The following is a 25,467-nucleotide window of genomic DNA, read 5'->3' on the forward strand; positions in this document are numbered from 1 at the left end:
GCAAAGAGAGAGCTAGCGCAAGAAAAAGGGTACCAATGGTCATCACCTTTCTCTCCTCCCTCACCATCGCTACTCTCCCCTCTGATCTTTATCTCATTTTTGACCCCACCATCTAAATACTCCACCTTCTTCTTTTCTGGCATCATTGTCGTTGCCACCCTATCCAGATGATTTATGTGAAATTAAATACCTTCTAATCTCCCACTTTCCCATTTGGAAGCGATGATTATAGCAAGATTTAACTCGACCAATCTTTTCTGATCCTACTCAGTGAAGGAGATGCAATGGGATCTCTCTCTCCTCTCTTTCTCGTCAATATTTAGGGTAGTGGATGGAAGGGAAAGCATAATACTTAGGGCTCCATCAAAGAAAAAAGACCTCGGTATCATTATCCTGGTCGATGGACGACCCAACAGCAATCTAGTAATTCAATGATACATACCAATTTGTTAATACTTATCTTATATTTTATTAGGACACACCTAAAATTGAGGTTATATATATAGTTTATACATTGTTACTTTTCTAATATATAGTACATGTCCAACTAATATTTCTTGGTATGATGATAAATATCTAATATTCATAGATACATATTTATTTGTTGATGCATACCTTATACTTTTTTATACACGCCTCAAATCAAGGTAATACATAGTCATACATACATATATGAGCCTCCTTAGTACCTTAGCTGTTAGTTTGAGTACTTTATCTACTTTCTTAGGGTATGTGGCGATGAGCTCAATCTACTTCTCATGGTATCATCTTCGATAAGATAAGAATGTCGGTGTTTGGGTGGGGCCATCTATAGTAAGATAATTAATTAAGATCTTGAGTTTGAGTAGATTTGAGGTCATGAGGTTTGATGGGAAGAGAAGAAGGGTGATGAAGAAGAGAGGTGTTGACGAAGAGTTAAACTAATGGGTTATGACTACACGGTAAATTTTATTATCATCGGATGTATGTTGATATATGAAAGACAAGAAAGAAGTTGAAGAGAGAGAGAGAGAGAGAGAGAGAGAGAGAGAGGAAATCAAAGAGATTAATAGACTTTCCTCTCTGTATTTATTCATTAAATAAGTTTTTTAGAGAAAAAGAGAGCATTTTAAGAGGAGTTCGGATCCTCTACAATATGAATTTTGTACCGCAGGATCCCACACCTCTACGATATGAATTTTGTACCATCATAGATTGCCGTCATATCATCTATCTGAGAGATGGATGGCTTTCATTCATTTCTAGAATATGACGAAACACTATTAATGCCATATACCATGCATTGAGGTGCAAAAATTATGCCGCAGAGAATCTTATATTTTATATCGTTCTAAAGATTTTGTTTGAGTTAATCATGTCCCAGTCTTGTCTTCTACATATTTTCTTTTTCTCTCTAATTTTATGGACTGCACCTACATCCATTGTGGGTGAGGCGCCGGTGTACCAAAAAAAAAACAAAGAAAAAAAACATCTTATATCTTTTAAGAGTTGCGAGGTGGGAACGGTGGTGGTATGCCTTAATGACATCACTAGGGACCCGTTTGGTCCGCGGTTTGGTTTTGTATGCTCTCGTGGCATCTTGTATCTTTCTATCACCCTTCCACATCCAACCACTCTAATAGCCACTTAATGAAAATAGATAAATAAAAAAATAGTCCAATCGCAAGGCGAATGCTTACTTCAAACCATGCGTTTCCGTGATCAAACCACCTGTCCTAGTTGGCGGACTTCGAAAAATTCGTCCACGGGCAGGTAATTATGCATATTTTCAGGGCCTCCACGGCTATTTATTGCGTTCTCCGGCCTTTAGCTCGAAACTTCAATGGCTTCGCCCTCCTCTGTGCCCAGATGGACTCCAAACCCAAGCCCAACGAGGCCTCTCCGCCCTCGGGTCGCCGAGGAAGACGACATAGAGATGCATGGCTTGAGGACCGGCGTCGATACTCCGGGAGGCATCGACAGGTCATTCCCTTTCAGTGGTACATTCGGTCCACCATCCCTTGTTCACCCTCGCTTTCATCACGACAGCCGAGAAGAATTCGAGAGCTTGCCGGAGGTGGATGTGTTTAAGACGTCGTTCAAAGAGAAGGTACCAAGCTGGGGCATGGTTGGCCATGAAGGCCTCGAGAGCAACCACACAAATCCTGGTGTCTTCCTCACCTGGGAAGATCTCTGTGTCTCGGCATCCGATGGCAATGGCGGGCGTGTCCCGATCCTTCGTGGGCTTAATGGTTATGCAAGGCCTGGTGAGGTCTTGGCCATCATGGGACCATCTGGTTGTGGCAAGTCTACACTTCTTGACACCCTTGCAGGTAACATAAATATGAAGCCTCGTTATCTCTGTATATTTATCGCATGAAGTTTTCGCTGTGTTCTGATATTATGTTAAAAATTTATGGATATGCAGGAAGATTAGGATCAAACGTGGGCCAAAGGGGAGAAATCTTAATCAACGGCCAAAAGCAGAAGCTTGCATTCGGGACATCGGTATGAAAGCGTTTTCGTCAATTCTGTTGTTTTTTTCTCTTCTTCCTTTCTTTGGTTTACTAAATCTCGTTAATAAATCTTCCCTCAGGCTTATGTGACGCAAGACGATGTACTAATGACGACGCTCACCGTCAGAGAGGCTGTGTACTTCTCGGCACAGCTCCAGCTGCCGGAATCCATGTCGAGGGCCGAGAAGAGAGAGAGGGCGGAGGCGACGATCCGAGAGATGGGCTTGGGAGGTGCCATGGATACAACGATAGGGGGATGGGCTTCCAAGGGCATCAGTGGTGGCCAAAAGAGGAGGGTCAGCATCTGCTTGGAGATTCTGACCAGGCCTAAGCTCCTCTTCCTCGATGAGCCGACCAGCGGGCTCGACAGCGCTGCGTCGTACCACGTCATGAACAGGATAGCCAGGCTAGCCCGCTGGGAGGGGATGACCGTCGTCGCCGCCATCCACCAGCCGAGCAGCGAAGTTTTTGAGCTCTTTCATGGCCTTTGCCTTCTGGCTTACGGCAAGACGGTTTACTTTGGCCTAGCTTCAACGACCAGCGAGGTAGGTGTCCAAGTCATGCCATGAATCTTGATTCTTGACCTTCCAAACCGGCTCAACTAGCAAAGAAAAATGAGGTTACGTGAGAGAAATGACCACCCTGTTCTCTTTCTGGTGGAAAATGACCACCTTTTTCAAAGTCACGGAGCGCGTTGCATGTTTTTTATTTTTCCATGGCGGGTGGACTAATGGGTCATCTTTTATCATAAGCAGGTTATACTATTAGGCTGCTGCTTTTTTTTCCTTGGGAACTTCAAAAAATACCTTGTGCCTTTCACAATATCAAATGACCTTTATCCAACGTTAACTAACAACTACTAGAGTCCATTCACATTAGTATTCATATATCCGTGAACTAGAAACAAAATAACGCAAGTAGCCCATGATTCAATGAATCACAGCATGGTAGCAACAAGAATTAAAGGCTGTTATCCCTTTTCTATGCCAGTCTATGGCAACATAGAGTTGTGCATAAAACAAAGCATATAATCTTTCATAAGTATATACTTACTTACCAATCACATGACAATATATATATATATATATATATATATATATATATAAACAGATAGATAGTTAGATGAAGCATGTATATACACATATATTCATATGCAAGTATGTAACATGGATGCAGGATATGCTCCTTATCAGGAATTAACATGTCATATGTTTGACTTGCTTGTATATGATCCCAATATATATAACATGTTTTGCTTCACCATTATATATTTCATATACCACATAAATAATTACGTATATGGCGTTGATTAGGCTTTGCTTGAGCATAAGAAAAATGGCATGATAATCAAGCACATACTTTGTTCAGGTTTTTCGTAAAATTAAAGAGAATATTGAAGTTTGTGAGTAGCTATTATGTAAACTAGCATACAGGTATGAGTGGTACGCATTTAGTAACAAAAAATAAATAATATTAAATAAATTAAATGAATTAAAATTAAAATGGAATGAAGTTAGATAGTAGAAGGTTGTCAGAGGGAGATAGAGATAGGGAATAAATAATTTTGTTGTAAAGAAATTAGGATAGAAAAAAAAATGAATTTGGGGCATTACAAAGATACCATCAGAAATGAGATTTTGATAAAATAAAGTATTATTCGCATTTTTATTTCCAAAACTATCAATACTCATGATTGTTGGATAATAAAATTTTGTTTGTGTAACAAATAATATTACTTGCATGGACAAATTTGACAGAACTAAAGTACTCCTAATGATCTTTTTAATATAGTATAGATTGAAATTTGAGTTACTTCATCATTTTTGTTGCACTCTCCTTTCTTCAGTTCTTTGCTTTGAATGGCTTCCCCTGTCCACCTCATCGAAATCCTTCAGATCATTACCTTAGGACAATCAACAAAGACTTTGAGAAGGTATGCAGCATCACTTCCAACAGCTTTTTACTTGCTAATCATCCATAGTTGAAGCCCTAGAAAAATTTCGACGATGTTTCTATGATTCCTTCCAACAGGATATCGAAGAAGGCCCTGAAGTCCAGCAAATTACCACTGCTGAAGTAATTGAGACGCTTGTGAAATCTTATAAGTCCTCCACTATTTCACAACAAGTAGCTCAACAAATTGCAGAGATACGTGGAAAGGTAATCACGATCTTGGATTAGTACTTGTCTTTTCATTCGTGATGTTATTCAAAGAACATCACTTAGCACAATCCCTTATATATATAGTTTTATCTCATGTTCTAATTTTACTTGTATTACCTTTTCTGGAAAGGGAGGAGCTCTGGTGAAGAAAGGAAGTCAAGCTAGCTTCTTAACTCAGTCCCTGGTCCTCACTAGAAGGTCCTTTATGAACATGTATAGAGATTTGGGCTACTACTGGTTGCGATTTGCCATTTATATTGCGCTCTGCCTCTGTGTAGGCACCATATACCATGATGTTGGCCATACTTATGGTTCAATTCAGGTGTGTTGGTGTATTCCCTTATGAACTCAAAGGCCATTTTAATGCTCTTTTATACGTATCATCATTTAATGCTGGTTTTGAAATTTTCAGGCCAGAGGTTCTATGCTCATGTTCATAGCTGCATTCCTGACTTTCATGGCAATAGGGGGATTTCCATCTTTTGTGGAGGACATGAAGGTTAGTCATTTTCTCTCGAGATATAGTTATGTATCTGAATTGTTAATGATCCATAGTTACTTGCAAACTAAAAGACTCTATAGGAATGTTTCTTACAGAATTGGGCTGAAATTTTTATAAGATTTGTGGACTGAACCATTCATTTAAGCATGGCCCATATCAACCAAATCCCATCTAGCCCATATCCAATGGGAAGAAGAAAAAAAATCTCTATAAGTTTCTTATTTTTCCTTCATGTAACCTAAAGGCTAGGATTTGGACTGGATTTAGATAGTCTCTCAAAAAATTCAAGCTAGATAGGCCAACAGCTCTGATTCCAATAAGATTTTTAGTCCAATCCCGTATGAATATCAAAACTGGCCCTATAAGTTTCGCCATGTCAAAAGTTCTGATCAATTATCTATGGACACTTGCAACTCGTGCTTTCGTTAATAGTCGTATAGCATCCTGATAAAAGAACTGGATTATGACCTTGGCCATAAATACCAATCATTGGTGCAGATTGCATTATGGTCTGATTCTTTATTATTACAGTATCATTTGGGTCCAAGCGCATGCCTAACAAGAAACAAGAGTTTTTTTTTGTTAATTTTAGTGCTAAACTTTTGTTCTTTTTATCTAATTGGAGCAATATCGTTTAGGTCCAGGTGCATGCCTAACAAGAAATTAATGAGAGTTTCTTTTTCAACTTTGGTACTAAACTGTTCTTTCTCTTGTTTTGGTAATCTTAGCAACAATTATAGATTATTACTGCTGCTTTTTCTATTATTTACTTTCGCATTATCATAGCATCACGTGGATCTTTAGGTCCTTTCTAGCGAGAAAATATAATCTTTTGATCACTTTGATGCTGCATGAAAACTCTCTTTTTATTAAGAGGTCAGCTATAAATGTCACGCCCCGGATCCGGACATGATTTTTTTTTTTAAAAATTTATATTATGCGCCCCAAATCCGGTTTATGACACGGCCGTGCTATTGTAGGTTGCTGCCCATAATAGCACGAAGCCCATGATAACAATTTTATTTCATGAAATAAGACCAAATCTGATCAAATTTATTTACTAATCATAAAGAAGCAAGTACAGAGCATCTAAATCAAATACTTGAGTTTGCAATATTACAACCCAAACTTATTAACATAGATACTTTTAAGAATCCCTGTAACTATGCTTCAACTCCAATTTTCATTTACTCTTTCCCGCTCTTAATCGCCTTAATTATCTGAAATAAAAAAAACAACAGGAGGGGTATGAGCTTGCGGCTCAGTAAGTAACCATGTACTATCTTATTAGATCAAGCATAATCTTTCTCATGCCAATGCATCATTTGAAGAATATAACAGTTATAGCAAAATAAAGCATTTCAGAGATGATATATTCAAATCGGGTCATAAACCAATGTATGCTCCAACCATGCAAGTTCATAAACATGATAATGCAAGTCATATAAAAATGTTGCCATTCATCCATACTTTATAAATCTTACTCTCAGACGGATGTGCTGCTATGGTCACTATAATCCCGTGACAGGGCTCGTATTCGTAGTCGACGAGTTTTATAACTTGTTCATATTCGTTACCAACTTTAACCCGTTGGCAGAGGGCCATATTCGTTGGATGCTAGCTCCAGGGGGTCGACTGACCTCTATTTCTAGAGGTGGGCATAGCTATCTGAGAGTTCATAAATCATTATTCTTTTTCATTAGTCATACTTTCATACATAGGTTGGAAAATGACAAATGGCATCGTAATGTATAAAATTCATGATCATGCCACAAATCTCATTTTCATACGATTTATCATAACCATAATTCATCGTAATGTATAAAATTCATAATCATGCCACAAATCTCATTTTCATGCAATTTATCATAACCATAATTTATACTGAAATATTTATGAAGGATGCAATTTAATCAAACTTATGAATCACATGCAATCATATGCTTGATCCTACTTTTAAGAAAATACATCATAACAAATATATTTTTTTATTATTTTATTCTTACAATTAAACAGTAATTTTTAAATTAATAAGATCAGTGCCGGGGTTACTTACCTCAATTCGCCCACACAATCCTAATCTCGTCCGTCAAATTCTCTGTACCTATCAAACAGTTCCAGATGCATTATTAAATTAAAACTCTAACATGGACCTGAATAAATCTCAAGTCCCAACCGGATAATTTGGACTAAAATCCTACTTATTCACTATTTATTTACGTTTTTTCTTTTTTTTCTTTTCTTTTTCTTTTCTTTTCTTTTCCTTCTTTTCTTTTTCCTTCTTCTCTTTTTCTTTTCCTTTTCCTTCTCTTCTTCTTTTTTTTTTTTTCTTTTCTCCTTTTTTTTTTCCTTCCCGAAACTTCTTCTCCTTCTTTCTTCTTTTTTTTTCTTCTCCTCTTCTCTTCTCCCGACTTCTTCTCCTCCTCCCTTTCTTGTTCTTTCTTCGCTCGTGAAGGGAGGAGGGCGAGCTCGTCGGAATGCTCGGGAGGAACGGGCAGCGGCCGGCGGCACCCCCGGCGGGCCAACGGCACCCGCAGTGCCTGCGGCGCCCGTGGCCACAGCCGCTTCTGGGGCCGCGCTCGCAGCCCGTGGCCATGGCGTGCGGCCGGCGGCCGGCGCCTGCAGAAGCATGGTCGTGCCTGCGGCCGGCGCCCACGGTGAGTCTCCCCCTTCCCTTTCTTCTTTCTTTCTTTCTTTCTTTCTTTCTTTCTTTCTTCTTCTATTTGATCTATCCTCCCGAGTGGATCGAGAGGAGGAAAGGCAGTAAAGAAAAGGAGGAATGGATGGATCTTACCTCACTAATGAGAGCAGGGGCGCGGGTGGTGAAGTCCGACGAGGAGAGGCGCCGGTGGAGGATACCGGAGGTAGAACCCAACATGAGCGAGGACGGTGGCGAACAGCAGGCCACCGGAGTGCCCAGATCTGGCAACATCCTGGTCCAAGAGCAAGGAGAAAATAGGGAGGAGGGGGGTCTCGGATCGGGTGAGCTATCGGGGGCTTTTATAGCCCTCTCCGGGGAAGAAAGAAAATGGTTGTGGCTCGTTCACCTCCGTGATGCTCGCGGTGGTCGGGCAGAATCGGAGGCCATTCAAGAGGCCACGATGTCCCCGCTCCTATCTCGCCTCCGTTACTCTGAGGAAGAAGACTATTACGATCCTCTGTCTCAGTCTTTTCTTCATGGGCTGAAGCCGGTTTGACCCGCCGGCTTTGGCCCAATCGGCCCAAAATCCAATTTTGGACTGGATATTACAATAAATACAAATCACCAGTGTCAAGTTTATTAAGATTTGTTTCACTGTTAATGGCCATTTCATTCTCTAGGTCTTTGGACGAGAAAGAATGAATGGGCATTATGGCGTCACCGCATTCGTGATCGCCAACACTCTTTCTGCCACTCCGTACCTGGCTCTCATCTCCGTTGCACCAGGGGCCATGGCCTACTACCTTGTTGGCCTTCAGAGGGGAATAGATCACTTTGCCTACTTCGCTCTGGTGCTCTTCATGTGCATGATGCTGGTGGAGGGCTTGATGATGATCGTTGCAAGCATCGTCCCGGACTTCCTGATGGGCATCATAACCGGGGCTGGAATCCAGGGAGTGATGATGCTGAACGGTGGCTTCTTCCGGTTGCCCGACGACCTCCCCAAGCCTGTGTGGAGGTATCCAATGTACTACATCGCCTTCCATAAGTATGCCAACCAAGGCTTCTACAAGAACGAGTTCTTGGGTCTGACTTTCCCCAACAACCAAGCAGGGGGGCCTCCCACCATTACTGGTGAAGAGATTCTGAGAGGCACCTGGCAAGTTGAAATGGGCTACTCCAAGTGGATTGATCTTGCTGTGTTATTCGGTATGGTTATTCTATATCGGGTCTTGTTCTTGGTAATTGTAAAGATAACAGAGAAGGTTAAGCCCATGATGAAAGCCCTACTGGTGAAGCCTCCAAAGCAATCCACCCATGTTATGGAGCAGCTGTCGTCTGGATTCTCAGAGTGAGTACCATGCACTAAAATGGTCTAGTTGTGTGTCTTCTGTAGTAGACTTGATTTAACCTCTTTCATACCTCATGAGAGGGAAAGTATATTTCAGTCGATGGATAGGTTTATATTTCTTTTCATAGCGAACTCTCACGTCAAAAATATTTGCTCTGTAGTAAATTAAGGCTTTTCTTATGAATGTACTCATATACAAGAACGGGCATGCAGTTTTTATGTATGGTTTCATATGCAAGAATGCCGCTTGCTTCATGTAAGGATAACTCATAGGCATTAATCATGGAAGCAATAACTCAAATCTGAAAATTTGTAACTCCCAGATACGTTCGACTACACTGAAACAATCAGAACCAAATGCATGATCTGTAAATCCCATTGTTCTTCATCAGCAAGTATGATCTTTATTAATCTAACGAAAATTCAGGACAAATTTGAAAGAATAGAAGTAGAAGAAATAAAATATACGGTCAAGAATTCTCATCTCTGACTTAGAGAATGCACCATTAACTAGAGGTGTACCATTGACTGATGCTCGAACAATTGTTCTCTTCTTCTCTCTCTTTCTCTCTCTCTCTTTGGGAGAAACTGGGTTAGATAGCATTGATGCAACAGTGCTGACAAGATTAAGCAAACACTACTAAAAAAGTGGGTTTTACCGACGCTTTTTTGCCGACGCTTGTCGCAAGCGTCGGCAATTTTTGGTCTAGGACCACAATTTGGCGACACTTTAAAAAGCGTCAGTAATAGACAATGCTTCCTGGGATAAGACGACGCTAATTAGCGTCGTTGATATATAAATTAAAAAAGGCCGACGCTTTTGAAAGCGTCGTCGGAGGCCTTTTTGAAATGACGACGCTATTTAGCGTCGTCAGAGGCTTCATTGCTCTTTCTTCATCTCTTCATTGCCCTTCCTCCCGAGAGGCCCTCCTCTCTTCATTTTCCTTCCTCCCTTCCTCTCCTCTCGGGATAATAGAACTAATTAGGTCCTCGATTTAGCCCCACATCGGCGGATCAACAAGTGGTGGTGGGGAATTAGGAGGTTCTCGCAGAACCTCGATGGGTGGAGCTCGCCGTTCGCACCCGTCGTGAGCACCCTCTTCACCACTTGGCTCGCGGTGTTCTTCACGGTGTTCTTCAAGTTCTCCTCCAGATGCCTCAAATCGATGGCTTGGCAGATTGCTACCAGGTAGGTGGAGGACATGAGCTTCAGGATCTCCACCGCCTCTTGCATCTTCCTTGCAGAGATCAAGCCCAGGGAGTTGACATCCTAGTTGTGCTGCTCTGCACTCTGGACGTGGTTGGTGACCGGGTTCCCAAGGAATTGGAGCTAGGCTGCCATCGCTATCTCCGCACCCTTGAAGCCATAGTCGAAGCTCGAGTTCCGGCCGCCAGAGAGATTGGATGGCAGCCCATTGTTGTAGAAATCATTGACGAGCTCGGAGAATTGGGCGAACATGAGCTTCTCGATGGCGGCGATCGCCAAGCGGGTGTTGTCCATGGAGATGCCGACGGGAGTACCCTGGAAGTTGCCTCCATTGAGGGCCTTGATCCTGGAGACATCGATGAGCGGCCTTCGCCAAGATGTCCACCCAGCTCGACATCTCCACCGCCGCGGCCAACGACGACTAGCTCAACGTGCTGCCGCCCATCACCCAGAACGAGCCCATCCTCTTCCTCATCTGGGGTCACATCCTAATGGGGTCGCCTAATGGGCTGAGAATTAGTTCGCCGACGTTTTTAAGCGTCGGTTACCTCCGCGATGAACGACGCTTAAAAGCGTCGGCATAGGTCGACGACGTTTTCTTGACGCGTCGGCCTAAACCGAGCCCACGCCCACCTGCCCGACGTCTTACCCACGCTTTGGGGGGCGTGGCTCGGAGATCTACCGACGCTTAAAAGCGTCGGTAAAGACCCAAGAAAGCGCCGGGAGATGTTCTTTCTTTTGTAGTGAAAGCTCTAGCTCTATGTTTTGATTTGATTCTTTAGCTGATAACCTGTGTCTCTGTCTTTCTTTTTTCTTTTTTCTTTTTTTTGTCTGGACTCCTTGAAGTCTTGAAAAATTCTGGAGGTTGATCCCTAGTGATCTGAGCTTGAATTGAAACTACAAAAGGCGGGTCCCCCTGCCTGGAACTGACCTTTAAGGTGCCATAGCAAGCTCCTCTAATCGACTCAAAACTGGTCATCAGTTTCAACAATCTACACATAAGAAAACCATGGGATGCTGACTAGTATTTGTTGGGGATGGAAGAACTCATCCTTCGATCGTACTATTTTTTTTGGATCCAAACTGCAGAAAAATAAACCGAGAAGAAGTAGTAGAGAATAAAATCAAACAATCACAAAGACAACAATTTTACGTGGTTCACCTCAATACGGGTTACGTTCATGGAGGCCACACACATAAATTCAATATATTTAGCAAGGGTTACAACGATCTCTCTTCTCCGTTGGAGATTGCACAACTAGGCATTACAAGAGAGATCCAAACCTTCTAAGATTTGTAAGAGAGATAGGACTCAAAAAACTTTTCTCATAGGGTTCACAAAAGACTCCTATTTATATGTTTCTAAGAAGACTTTCCTATGAAACCCTAAGTCAAAAGCCCATCTTGCCACCATTTCAATCAATCCCGTGATCAGGAGTCGACTCGTCACTTTCAAGGGTTGATTCCTGATAAGTTCGAGTCGACTCGAAAATCCTCGGGTCGACTCAAAGGATCAGTACCGAAAACTAGCACGCTCTGTCTTCCTAAGAGAGTCGACTCCTTCAATTTTGGAGTCGACTCGAGCAGACCTCGAGTTGACTCTCGCAGGGCTCGAGTTGACTCCTGCAAGCAACCCGAAAAATACCTCTCTGTCTTTCTTTGCGGCACTTAGCGAGTCGACTCCCTTAGTCCAGGAGTCGACTCTAGGTTTCCTAGAGTCGACTCGACCAAGCGTGAGGTCGACTCCTGCAGCCTCAGAACTTTGCAGCTCTCTGTTTCTTCATTGTGGCACATAGCGAGTCGACCTTTTTATCCCTGGGGTCGACTCAAGCTTCACATGAGTCAACTCCTAGATGCTAGGGGTCGACTCCATTCAGCTAGCATAGACTTTTTCAAGCAAACTTGAGCCAAAATTCAACTGCAGTCGTTTCGAGTTTCGAGGCACCTTTTCTTAACAATCTCCCACTTGCCGAGAAACAAGCCTGAAGCAACCTTAACTCCATCAGCAATATAATCTCCAATCATCCTCTATGTGTGTGAACCTCTGTCTTTACTTCTAGCTATGAAGACCAACAGAAGATGCACAGATGTGCAATTTCTCAAGAGTGACCACCTTTGTCAATATATCTGCTGAGTTGTCCATTGTATGTATCTTTTCTAGCCGGAAAAGATCTTCTTCGAGGAGTGACCGAATAAAGTGATATCTGATATCAATGTGTTTGGTCCTTGAGTGAAAAGAAATATTCTTTGCCAAATGTATAGCAATCTGGCTGTCGCTATACAACTATGCATCGCCTTTCTCCTTGCCAAGCTCTTTCATCAAATCTTGTAACCAAACCATCTCCTTGCTCGCTTTAGTAAGAGCAACGTATTCGGCTTCGGTCGTAAACAACGCTACAATCTTCTGCAGTTTTGAAACCCATGAAACTGCAGCACTTTCCAGCGTGAACACATACCCGATAGTACTTTTTCTGCCATCAATATCTCCAGCCATGTCAGAATCCACAAAACCATGTAAACAAACATCAGAACCACCATAGCATAGTCCTAAGTCTCTGGTTCCCTTCAGATACAGCAATATTCACTTCACAGCTCTCCAATGCTCATTGCTCATGTATCTGCTCACCACTCCTACTGCATGGGTAATATCCGGTCTCGTGCAAACCATGGCATATATAAGGCTCCCGACCGCTGATGAGTATGGTACATACTTCATCTCATCTCAATCATCCTGCGTAGTAGGACACTCCTATTTGGATAACTTGAAGTGTGCGTCCAGCGGAGTACTCACAGCTTTAGCCCCGTCCATATTGAACCGCTTCAGCACCTTATCAATGTACTCTGCCTGAGACAACTTCAATGTTTTAAGCTTCCTGTCCCTACTGATACGCATCCCAAGGACTTTCTTGGCTTCACCCAAGTCTTTTATTGAAAACTCCTGGGACAATTGTTCCTTCAGTTTTATAATCTCTCCCATGTTGGCACTTGCCACCAACATATCATCTACATACAGAAGTAGAATGATATATGAGCTCTTCAATCCCTTGAAGTAGCAGCAATGATCACTATTATACCTCTGAAAATCATCCTTTAGCATGAACTGATCAAACTTCAAGTACCACTGACGAGGCGCTTGTTTCAACTTGTACAGACTTTTCCAAAGTCACACAATCTTTCTTCCCCTTCATTACATATCCTTCTGGCTGCTTTATGTAGATTTTTTCTTCAAGGTCGCCATATAAAAATACAGTCTTAATGTCAAGCTGCTCAAGATGGAAGTCTTTGGCTGCCACTATACTCAGTACCATCCAAATAGTAGACATCTTCACAATTGGAGAAAAGATCTCATCAAAATCAATGCCCTCCTTCTGCTGAAAGCCCTTGACAACAAGTCTCGCTTTGAATATCTCAAAACCATCTGGTTCAAGCTTTAGTCTGTATACCTACTTGTTGTGCAAAGCTCTCTTCCCCTTCGGAAGTGGAACCAAATCCCACGTCCTATTTGATGATAGGAAATCCATTTCATCATCCATAGCAAGTTTTCACTTATCACTGGCTTCGACCTGCAAAGCCTTCTTGTAGCTTTCTGGCTCACCACCATCTGTAAGCAACAAGTACTGTAGGGAGTCAGCATCCTAGATGGAGTTTTCCTGTTTCTTTTACCCTTGCGCAAAGCAATCGGGATATCAGCTGGCGATTTTTCTTCTTGCTGTGCTTCTCCCACTGGCTCAGCAACTTCTTCATCGTCTCAAGACATTGTTTCATCATCCAGCTCTATGTATTCCAACTTCACAGCTTTGGCACCTTGGCTCGTCTGTTGCTACAGATCCTTATACAGAACTTCTTCATTGAATATAACATTTCTGCTCCAATGACTTTCCGATCTATCGCATCCTAGAATCGGTATCCAAAGTCATCACCACTATACCCAATGAATGTGCACTTTTGACTTTGCATCCAGCTTGATTCTACTATCTGCAGTATCAGGCACGTAAGAGATGCAACCAAAGGTACACAAGTGAGATAGTTTCACCTATTTTCCAGTCCATGCTTCCTCAGCAGTCCAAGCCCCAATGCAACTGAAGGCCCTCTGTTGATCAGATACACTGCTGTACTAACCGCTTCCGTCCAAAAAATCTTCGACAACCCCGCATGAAGCCTCATGCACCATGCCCGCTCGTTGATGGTGCGGTTCATACATTTTGCAACGCCATTTTGCTGTGGCGTTCCTGGAACCGTCTTCAAACTTCGAACCAGCTGAGGCACAATAAGCCTCAAACTCATCACTGCAGTATTCGCCCCTATTGTCAGACTTGAGATAATTCAATCTCTGACCTGTCTCATTCTTCACTAAAACTGTTAGATGTATGCCCTAGAAGCCAATTTTGGCTGACACATTATTAATTCTAGGACATAATTTGTACTTGACTTTATTATTATTGAATAAATGAAAGGCATCTTTTTCATTCATATTATTATTGTGTCTATGAATCGTCCAAGGAATTAATAAGATGATGATGCATATTCTCAAGAGTTGAGAATTTGAGCCATGTATCATTAGTGATTAATTTCTAAACGCTCCTGATCGATGGATCATCACGAGGACGGTGATCGATCCGATGAGATCAGTGCACAGATTACTTTCCTTATGGATGGACGAGACTCGAGTCCACAGTGTAGCGACACTGAAGTAATAGTGCAGGTGCTTGTTAAAAATAAGGGTACTGAGCGTGACCAATACAAGAAGTCACTTGGATGTCTATCCACTCGTCAGTGACTTGCTTGATGTTGCAGTAGTGTGACTGGTCCTTTGACCTGCGGTGCTTCGGCTACTCACAGTGAGGTTATTGTAGTTTGACTGCACACATACATGGTCTCTAGCCATATGGGTCCATGCAGTGTAGATTGGCTGCAGTAAGTTCACTGTAGGAGTAGGGTATGCACCTATAAGGAATCTATCGACCTTGATAGACAAGGAGAGATCCTATGTGATTTATAAGACTGAGTTCGTAAGACCTCGGCCGGGGCAGTATGCACAGTGGAGAAAGAGTTTTTCACTAACGAACTCGAGTCGAATAAATCTTGACATATGACAGACGAAGGGGTTTGACGAGTTATCCATGACCTCCGTCCTGTAGGGATCCACGATAGTAGGACTGTATCACACGATAACTGCACCTAGAGGTTCACCATTCTATTCTGCTGGGTAGCCACTACATGCTGCTAGGTGTCACTGGTGGATGGTGGGACTCATAGGGATTGTCTCGATGATCGATAAATCCTAATGAGTTGAGTTGGAATCGTTCCAACCCATTGAAAGGAGTTTTTAATGATATTGTGATAGAGATCGCAATATATCTCACTACCAGTCAGAATAGAACCTATGGGGTCACACACACTAGAAGTGTTGACCGATCCGATGGTTGAAAAGTGATTATGAATCACGAGTAATCAATTCGATTGATAAGAAGTTGAAGAAGGAATGGGAATTGATTAATTGGACTTAAAACACAAATCCTACTTGAAGTAGGATTCCTAGAGTTCTAATTGGATTAGGACTGGAAATCCTATTTGGAGTAGGACTGGGATTCCTACTTGGAGTAGGATTCCTACAATCCTAATTAGATTAGGATTTTGAATTCATCTTTGGATTCCTACTTAGAATAGGATTCCTAGAAATCCTAATTGGATTAGGACTTCGGATTCAAATAGAGTCCTAATTGGATTAGGACTAAAATTAAATATGTCCTAATTTGGATTAGGGTTTCTTAAGTCACAATTAATTATTAATCTAATGAATCAATAAGACTCCTAATTGGATTAGGATTGAAGAGTTCAATTGAGTCAAAATTGATTTAAGTTCTAATTGGATTAGGACTTATCTAGATTGGATCCAATTAGGTTTCCCCTTGGACTAAGCCTAATTAGATTAGGGCTTAGCCACATTAGGGCAACCAAAACCTTACTTAATGAGGATTAGGGCAACATAAGAGGGAGGGGCTAACGCCCCTCCTCTTTTGATCTCTTGGTGCGGCATGAAGAGAGGGGGCCGGCGCCCCCTCTTTGGAAACTTGTCTAGGGCTCCTAATTTGTAGGAGCCCTAGATGGCTATAAAAGAGGACAAGGGGCCGGCACCCTAGATAAATGTGATTCCTCCTCCTCCAAGCCGGGGCCACCCCTCTTCCTCCCTTGGTTCAGCCGCAAGCAAGAAGAGGAAGAAAAAGAACCTTGGCGGCCTCCTCCTTCACCTTTCTTCCTTCCAACGCAGGGAAAAGAAAAGAAGGCTGCGTGGGGTTCGTTCCTCCCTCTCTTCTTCATCCTTCTTCTTACTCCTCTCAAGTACATTCAAGAGTTGAAAGAAAGAGAGAAAATCAGCCATCAAAAGAAGTCTTTGCAAGGGAGCTAGCACCCCGGAAAGACTAGAGAGCTTTGATCGGATCTCTGCTTCGTGTGGATACCCGTAGAAGCCGGACACTTGAACGGCTTCAAGCGAACCCTCTTCCTAAACCACGAACTCAGATTTATGGTGATCATCTACCCGCACAAGGTGAAAATCTGATCTTCTATTGTTTTTAAAAGTTTTTAATCCTTGCCTAACTACGAACGGTTCATGAAACAACGTTCATGCGATGAACGTCGATCCTGCACATGCCTCTTCCGCTGCCATCTGATTTTTTTTTTTGAAATATCAGCGGCATGGGCGGGTTCCCAACAGTGGTATCAGAGCCTAGGCTTCGTAGATTAAGGTAAGAATTAATTATCTAAAGGCTTATTAGATCTGAAAATTGAATGATCATGCATGCTGAAAATTTCTGCATGCAGATTTTTCAGGGTTGCTGAATTTTTGCACGCTAATTTTTATGTGATAAGATGATGATTCTAATTGCATTGTTAATGAGATTACAAAGTTTAGAATCATGATTAGCATGATCAGCAACCTATGTCATAATATAATCAATTAATTCTCAGATCTGAAAATTATAATTGTTGCATATGGTGATGATCATAGGATTCAAACCCTTTTGGTATCGAATGTAATGACCTGCGATGTGATCTGTAATGTCATGTAATTTTTCAGATGCTTGCATGCATCTTATTTAATATTTTGAGAGGCCTGCGTGCCTCCTAAAAGAGAGATGTAATTTATTTTTATTTTTATTTTATATCTGGTTGTATTTCTGTGATGTGATGTACGTCAACGATCAAGTCGAAGATGATGCATGAGATGAGCAGGGGTCTAAGCGGTTGATGGCGATTGGATCAAGAGTTGGTCAAGGATCGAATCAAGGAGGCTTGGAACCAATTCAAGAGTTGAAGACCAGTTGATCGATTGACGTGCATATGCTTGTAATACGACCTAACTAGAATCCATGATCATCACCTATTTAAAGTTTAGCTTTAATTATTGCTGCGATTATAACTGCTTGCAATGTGCCGTTTGCATGTGATGTGAATGAGAGTCGGGTAGATAGGTTTACATGCGATGTAACAAACCCAATTGAAACCTAAATTAAAACCTCCTCAATCAAGTTGAGAGTGAACCGACATGAGCAAGTCATATTAGATTAATTGATCTAATTGGTATCTAGAAAAGCATGAAAGGTGGTTACTTAATTAGGACTTTACTCTCTGAGTAAGGGGAGCCTCCCACCTGCTTATCTGGCCAATTGTTTGATTACCACTTATGAAGAGCTCAAGTTGCAAACACTAAGACCTGATTAACCAATATTAAGTCAATAGGTCTTCCACTGTAGTAGAGCTGCTAAGGCCTTTCTGATGTTGATTTGTCTCGGCTGGATACAGTGGTCAAGTTGCATCGGAGGGCTGGACCTCTCTATGGACATGAGATGTTGTAGGATAAAGGTGGGGTTGGGCACCAATAACTGTTAGGTGAGGACCCAATGACGACTTTATTTCTACGGTTATATGGTGGGTAGGACTTAACTAAGAAATGGGACCAATAACTGTTAGGTGAGGTCTTCATGGCTTAGAGACCAAGTAGCATTGCAACATGCTTGAGAAGCATTGTACAAGAGTTGTACATTCATCAATTTATGTGTCACCAATAACTGTTAGGTGAGGTGGCATGTAAATCGGTGGGACCGCAGTACCCACTAAAAATTCTAGTCGTGTAGGATTTCCATTTTTCTACCAGGAGAGTGTGAGGAATTCGAAAAAATAGTGGGAGGTACATTTATTCTAAAAGACCCTAGAACAAATTAGAATCAAGTACAAAAGTCTAACTAGAATCTTTACTCTCTGAGGATTATAAAGTCAGCTTCTAGACTCTTAACTCATATCATATAGAACAACCGTTTGACCAAACCCAATTATAAAGATTGGCTCAGCAAATTTCAAAAATAGTTTTGAATTGTGAGAAATTCGGGTATGTGCTAGACCATGGAATCCCCGTGTTACCAATCCGTCCGATCACTGATCAGCGTAAGACGCTTGTTAAGTGGACGAACAATGACAATAAAGTTAGGTGCTGCACAATGGCATCCATGTCCAATGCATTACAATGCCAGCATGAGAACATGAAGACTGCCAAGGACATATTAAATCATCTGCAAGAGTTGTATGGTGATCAGAGTCACGCAGCTCGGTTTGAAATATCCAAGAGGCTCTTCAAAGCCAAGATGCACGATGGGCAGTCTGTCCATGATCATGGTTTGACCATGATAAAGGACTTAGAGAAGCTTGAGAAGCTTGACATAACCATGCACAAGGAATTGCAAACGGATTTGATCCCGCAATCCCTTCCAGCTTCATATGAATAGTTTATAGTAAACTACCATATGAACAAGATTGTATGCACCAAAATAGAATTGTTAAATAAATTGGTAACTAACTTAGGGACCTTGAAGAAGTTCAAGGGGCATCGTTTTCGCTGTCAAGTTGGTTGCTACTTTCAAGAGAGAGTCTATTTGGAAGAAGAAAAAGCCTGCGAAGAAGCAGAAGACTAAGAAAACACCAAATAAGGAAGTTCCAAGAAAAAGGCCAATTGTAAGGAAAAGTGTTTCCATTGCATTATGGACGGCCATTGGAAGAGGAACTGTCCTACATACATGGGAAGCATAAAGAACATGAAGGGTGACAGACCTTCAGAAGGTATGTCAGATATGCTCAGGATACTTAGGGGCTGTTACCTATTGCTAGCAGAAATTTGATTTCTGTATTTTATTTAGCACAGAAAGATTTTTTTATTTGAAAAAATAAATTGATTCAACATGGTTTTATGATTGACAGTCTCTATCACATACATATGGATGTATCTGTGAATATATCTGAGCAAACAGTGAATACCATAGGATCTAATAGATCCAAAAATGAGATAAATCTAAAGTATTTGTGGCACCAGAGGCTTGGCCATATAGGAGAAGACAGAATAAACAAATTGGAGAAACATGAGCTTTTGGGCTCATTGACTTCCGAGTCATATTTGATTTATGAATTCTGCCTTCAAGGAAAGATGGCCAAATTATCCTTTGTAGGACACAGGGAGGTCCACTGAAATACTTACCCTAGTACACACTGATGTGTGTGGCCCATTCGATGTGCAGGCTAGGGGTTGTAATTTTTACTTCATTTTATCGATGATTACTCACGGTATGGTTATGTGTATGAGACACAAATATGAAACTTTTGAAAGGTTCAAAAAGCTTAGATATGAAGTAGAAAAATAAGCACAAAAACTCATTAAGGTTCTTCGATCAGATCGAGGAAGTGAATATCTTAATGGAGAGTTCCGTGATTATCTCAAGGAGAATGGTATAGTTTCATAATGAACTCCTCCTGGTACACCTCAGCTCAATGGAGTTTTAGAGAGGAGGAATCGGACTCTATTGATATGGTCCAGTCCATGATGAGCTTCACTGATTTACCCTTGTTTCTTTAAATAGATGCCCTATTTTCAGCTATTTACTTGTTGAATAGAGTTCCCTCTAAATCCCTTTCTACCACACCGTATGAGATATAGCATGGTAAGAAACCAAGTCTTGGTCATCTTAAGATTTGGGGATGTCCGGCCCACGTCAAGAGACTACAGGCGGACAAACTAGAGGCTAGGACCATAAGTGCTCGTTTTATAGGATATCCTAAAGAGTCATTAGGATGCAATTTTTACGTCTCAGAGAAGCACAATGTGTTTGTGAGCCGTCATGCCATCTTCTTGGAAAACCAGTTTATCCTTGATAGAGGCAGTGGGAGGAAAATTGAGCTTGAAGAGAAAGTCTCTAAAAAGCAACGAGTCATGGATCCTATCGAACCCATTAATACAGAACCAGTACACGATGTCCCTCAACCACCTCACAGATCAAGTAGGGTCTCCCATACTCTCGATAGATACTTAGATATACTAGAAGAGGATACCGAGGAAATGTTCTTAGTGGGAGATAGGGATCACACGCAGGATCCCAAAACCTACGACGAGGCGATATCGGATATCGATTCCGAGAAATGGTTGGAAGCTATGAAGTCAAAGTTAGACTCCATGCATTCCAACCAAGTCTGGACCTTAGTAGATCCACCAGAAGGTATTGTACCTATTGGATGCAAATGGATCTACAAAAGAAAGATAGGTTCGGATGGAGAGGTAGAGACCTATAAAGCAAAGCTTGTGGCGAAAGGGTATAATCAGCGCGAGGGCATTGACTATAAGGAGACCTTTTCACCTGTAGCCATGCTGAAATCCATCCGAACATTGCTTGCCATTGCAGCATTTCATGATTATGAAATCTGGCAGATGGATGTGAAAACAGCTTTCCTGAATGGATATCTTGATAAAGACATCTATATGGAACAACCTTTGGGTTTCACTTCCAGTGATGGAGATCACAAGGTCTGCAAGCTGCAAAGGTCCATCTATGGACTAAAGCAAGCATCTCGGAGTTGGAACACTCGTTTCGATGACGCAATCAAAACGTTTGATTTCATCAAAAACGAAGAGGAACCGTGTGTTTACAAAAAGGTTAGTGGGAGCGCTGTCATATTTCTCGTACTGTACGTGGACGACATCCTCCTGATAGGGAATGATATTCTCATGCTAACCTCGGTCAAGGTCTGGTTGTCAAAAAGGTTCTCCATGAAAGACCTTGGGGAAGCATCCTATATTTTGGGAATAAAGATCTATAGAGATAGATCTAAAAGGATGCTTGGCCTATCACAGAAGATGTACATAGAGGAAGTGCTGAAAAGGTTCAGCATGGAAAATTCTAAAAGGGGTCTCTTACCCCTAAGGTATGGAATTAATCTCTCCAAGAAGATGTGACCCAACACATCTGAAGAGATTCAACGCATGAGCAAGATCCCCTATGCATCAGCAATAGGGAGCCTCATGTATGCCATGCTATGTACATGACTTGATATAGTACATGCTGTGAATGTCACGAGCATATGTCAATCAGATCCAGGCAAAAAGCACTGGATAGCTGTGAAGAACAGTCTTAAGTACTTGAGAAGAACTAAGGACTTGTTCTTGGTCTTTGGAAGAAGATCAGAGTTGAAGGTAGAAGGATGCACACATATTGATGATAGAAAGTCTACATCAGAATATGTGCAATGGTGGTTCAGTAAATTGGAAGAGTTCCAAACAACCGATCATTATAGATTCTACCTTAGAAGCTGAATGTTAAGCCGTCTCTAAGGGTGCAGTGGAAATCTTTTGGTTTAAAAAGTTCATTGCAGAGTTAGGTGTAATGTCATCAGATGTCATAACACTCTACTGCGATAATAAAGGCACCATAACACTAGCTAAGGAGCCAAAGGTCTCACCAGAAATCGAAGCACATAGAGCGGCAGTTTAACCTAATAAGCGACTACCTCGAAAGAAAATAAGTAGAGGATCAGAGAGTAGACTCCACAGAAAATGTGGCGGACCCATTCACTAAGCAGCTAAGTCGGCAGAAAACTAAAGCGCATCTTGAGAAGATGGGGCTTAGGTTTATGACTGATTAGCTTTAGTGCAAGTGGGAGATTGTTAGATGTATGCCCTAGAAGCCAATTTTGGCTGACACATTATTAATTCTAGGACATAATTTGTACTTGACTTTATTATTATTGAATAAATGAAAGGCATCTTTTTCATTCATATTATTATTGTGTCTATGAATCGTCCAAGGAATTAATAAGATGATGATGCATATTCTCAAGAGTTGAGAATTTGAGCCATGTATCATTAGTGATTAATTTCTAAACGCTCCTGATCGATGGATCATCACGAGGACGGTGATCGATCCGATGAGATCAGTGCACAGATTACTTTCCTTATGGATGGACGAGACTCGAGTCCACAGTGTAGCGACACTGAAGTAATAGTGCAGGTGCTTGTTAAAAACAAGGGTACTGAGCGTGACCAATACAAGAAGTCACTTGGATGTCTATCCACTCGTCAGTGACTTGCTTGATGTTGCAGTAGTGTGACTGGTCCTTTGACCTGCGGTGCTTCGGCTACTCACAGTGAGGTTATTATAGTTTGACTGTACACATACATGGTCTCTAGCCATATGGGTCCATGCAGTGTAGATTGGCTGCAGTAAGTTCACTGTAGGAGTAGGGTATGCACCTATAAGGAATCTATCGATCTTGATAGACAAGGAGAGATCCTATATGATTTATAAGACTGAGTTCGTAAGACCTCGGCCGGGGCAGTATGCACAGTGGAGAAAGAGTTTTTCACTAACGAACTCGAGTCGAATAAATCTTGACATATGACAGACGAAGGGGTTTGACGAGTTATCCATGACCTCCGTCCTGTAGGGATCCACGATAGTAGGACTGTATCACACGATAACTGCACCTAGAGGTTCACCATTCTATTCTGCTGGGTAGCCACTACATGCTGCTAGGTGTCACTGGTGGATGGTGGGACTCATAGGAATTGTCTCGATGATCGATAAACCCTAATGAGTTGAGTTGGAATCGTTCCAACCCATTGAAAGGAGTTTTCAATGATATTGTGATAGAGATCGCAATATATCTCACTACCAGTCAGAATAGAACCTATGGGGTCACACACACTAGAAGTATTGACCGATCCGATGGTTGAAAAGTGATTATGAATCACGAGTAATCAATTCGATTGATAAGAAGTTGAAGAAGGAATGGAAATTGATTAATTGGACTTAAAACACAAATCCTACTGGAAGTAGGATTCTTAGAGTTCTAATTGGATTAGGACTGGAAATCCTATTTGGAGTAGGACTGGGATTCCTACTTGGAGTAGGATTCCTACAATCCTAATTAGATTAGGATTTTGAATTCATCTTTGGATTCCTACTTAGAATAGGATTCCTAGAAATCCTAATTGGATTAGGACTTCGGATTCAAAATGAGTCCTAATTGGATTAGGACTAAAATTAAATATGTCCTAATTTGGATTAGGGTTTCTTAAGTCACAATTAATTATTAATCTAATGAATCAATAAGACTCCTAATTGGATTAGGATTGAAGAGTTCAATTGAGTCAAAATTGATTTAAGTTCTAATTGGATTAGGACATACCTAGATTGGATCCAATTTGGTTTCCCCTTGGACTAAGCCTAATTAGATTAGGGCTTAGCCACATTAGGGCAACCAAAACCTTACTTAATGAGGATTAGGGCAACATAAGAGGGAGGGGCTCACGCCCCTTCTCTTTTGATCTCTTGGTGCGGCATGAAGAGAGGGGGCCGGCGCCCCCTCTTTGGAAACTTGTCTAGGGCTCCTAATTTGTAGGAGCCCTAGATGGCTATAAAAGAGGACAAGGGGCCGGCGCCCTAGATAAATGTGATTCCTCCTCCTCCAAGCCGTGGCCACCCCTCTTCCTCCCTTGGTTCAGCCGCAAGCAAGAAGAGGAAGAAAAAGAACCTTGGCGGCCTCCTCCTTCTCCTTTCTTCCTTCCAACACAGGGAAAAGAAAAGAAGGCTGCGTGGGGTTCGTTCCTCCTTCTCTTCTTCATCCTTCTTCTTCCTCCTCTCAAGTACATTCAAGAGTTGAAAGAAAGAGAGGAAATCAGCCATCAAAAGAAGTCTTTGCAAGGGAGCTAGCACCCCGGGAAGACTAGAGAGCTTTGATCGGATCTCTGCTTCGTGTGGATACCCGTAGAGGCCGGATACTTGAACGGCTTCAAGCGAACCCTCTTCCTAAACCACGAACTCAGATTTGCGGTGATCATCTACCCGCACAAGGTGAAGATCTGATCTTCTATTGTTTTTAAAAGTTTTTAATCCTTGCCTAACTACGAATGGTTCATGAAACAGCGTTCATGCGATGAACGTCGATCCCGCACATGCCTCTTCCGCTGCCATCTGATTTTTTTTTTTGAAATATCAGCGGCATGGGTGGGTTCCCAACAAAAACCTTCCACCTCTTGAACTTCTCAAATACATCGGATTTGTGCTTCAAGAAGTAGACCCATAGTTCTCGGATAGCATCGTCGATGAACGTGATATAGTACCTTGCTTCTCCATGAGAAGCTACTTGAGTTGGTCCCCACACATCAGTATGTACGAGTTCCAACTTAGAATTTTTCTTGGTACTACCTTCTTTTGAAAAACTGACCTTTTTCTGCTTCAACAGTACACAATCTTCACAGAATTTTAAATATATAGATTTCAGGTCTTCCAGTTTTTCTTTGGACATCATCATCTTTATCCCTTTCTGACTCATGTGACTGAGTCTCATATGCCATGTCCTTGCATCAACAGTCGGATTTGCAGCACTGACGATGGAATCAGTATCAGCTATCATGTATAGTGTTTCCAACGTTGCGCCTCGAGCAATCACCAAGGCTCCTTTAGTAATCTTCCAAGCATCATCATTGAAGGTGGTCACAAACCCCAAATCCGACAACTGACTTACCGAAATTAGATTTCGAGCCAATTTGGGTACATGTCGCACATCTTTTAGAGTTAAAGTCATCCAACTTGATGTCTTTATTTGAGCATCTCCCTTCCCTACAATGTTGCAACTGTTTTCATCATCAAGATACATCTTGCCGTGATCACCTGCAACATAGTTTGAGATGATTGCCTTGTTCCCAGTAGCGTGGAACAAGGCACCTGAGTCGATATCCACGACTCTGGATGAACATCACAGAAAAGTATTAGGGCATCGTCTTCACTTGCAGTT

The 25,467-nt window shown here is 41.7% G+C and overlaps 2 protein-coding genes and 1 long non-coding RNA gene across 3 annotated transcripts; 2 read left to right on the forward strand and 1 right to left on the reverse strand.

Annotated features, from left to right (window-relative positions):
- Window positions 1-1,844: 1,844 nt before the first annotated feature.
- LOC120107182 (ABC transporter G family member 1-like) lies at window positions 1,845-9,393 on the forward strand. The gene is made up of 8 exons (XM_039120353.1): window positions 1,845-2,312; window positions 2,408-2,487; window positions 2,576-3,040; window positions 4,342-4,428; window positions 4,527-4,655; window positions 4,789-4,980; window positions 5,071-5,157; window positions 8,482-9,393. The coding sequence occupies exons 1-8, from the start codon at window positions 1,916-1,918 to the stop codon at window positions 9,154-9,156; spliced, it is 2,112 nt and encodes a 703-aa protein (XP_038976281.1). The 5' UTR covers window positions 1,845-1,915; the 3' UTR covers window positions 9,157-9,393.
- Window positions 6,115-8,088, reverse strand: LOC120107184. Its single transcript, XR_005509098.1, has 3 exons — window positions 7,955-8,088; window positions 7,217-7,264; window positions 6,115-6,380 (listed from the first exon to the last, which is right to left on the reverse strand). It is a non-coding gene; the product is annotated as an uncharacterized LOC120107184 (long non-coding RNA).
- LOC120107183 lies at window positions 7,543-8,405 on the forward strand. Its single transcript, XM_039120354.1, has 2 exons — window positions 7,543-7,817; window positions 7,972-8,405. The coding sequence occupies exons 1-2, from the start codon at window positions 7,790-7,792 to the stop codon at window positions 8,355-8,357; spliced, it is 414 nt and encodes a 137-aa protein (XP_038976282.1). The 5' UTR covers window positions 7,543-7,789; the 3' UTR covers window positions 8,358-8,405.
- Window positions 9,394-25,467: the final 16,074 nt, after the last annotated feature.

This window comes from Phoenix dactylifera, unplaced genomic scaffold, assembly GCF_009389715.1.
Source record: "Phoenix dactylifera cultivar Barhee BC4 unplaced genomic scaffold, palm_55x_up_171113_PBpolish2nd_filt_p 000787F, whole genome shotgun sequence".
NCBI lineage: Eukaryota > Viridiplantae > Streptophyta > Magnoliopsida > Arecales > Arecaceae > Phoenix > Phoenix dactylifera.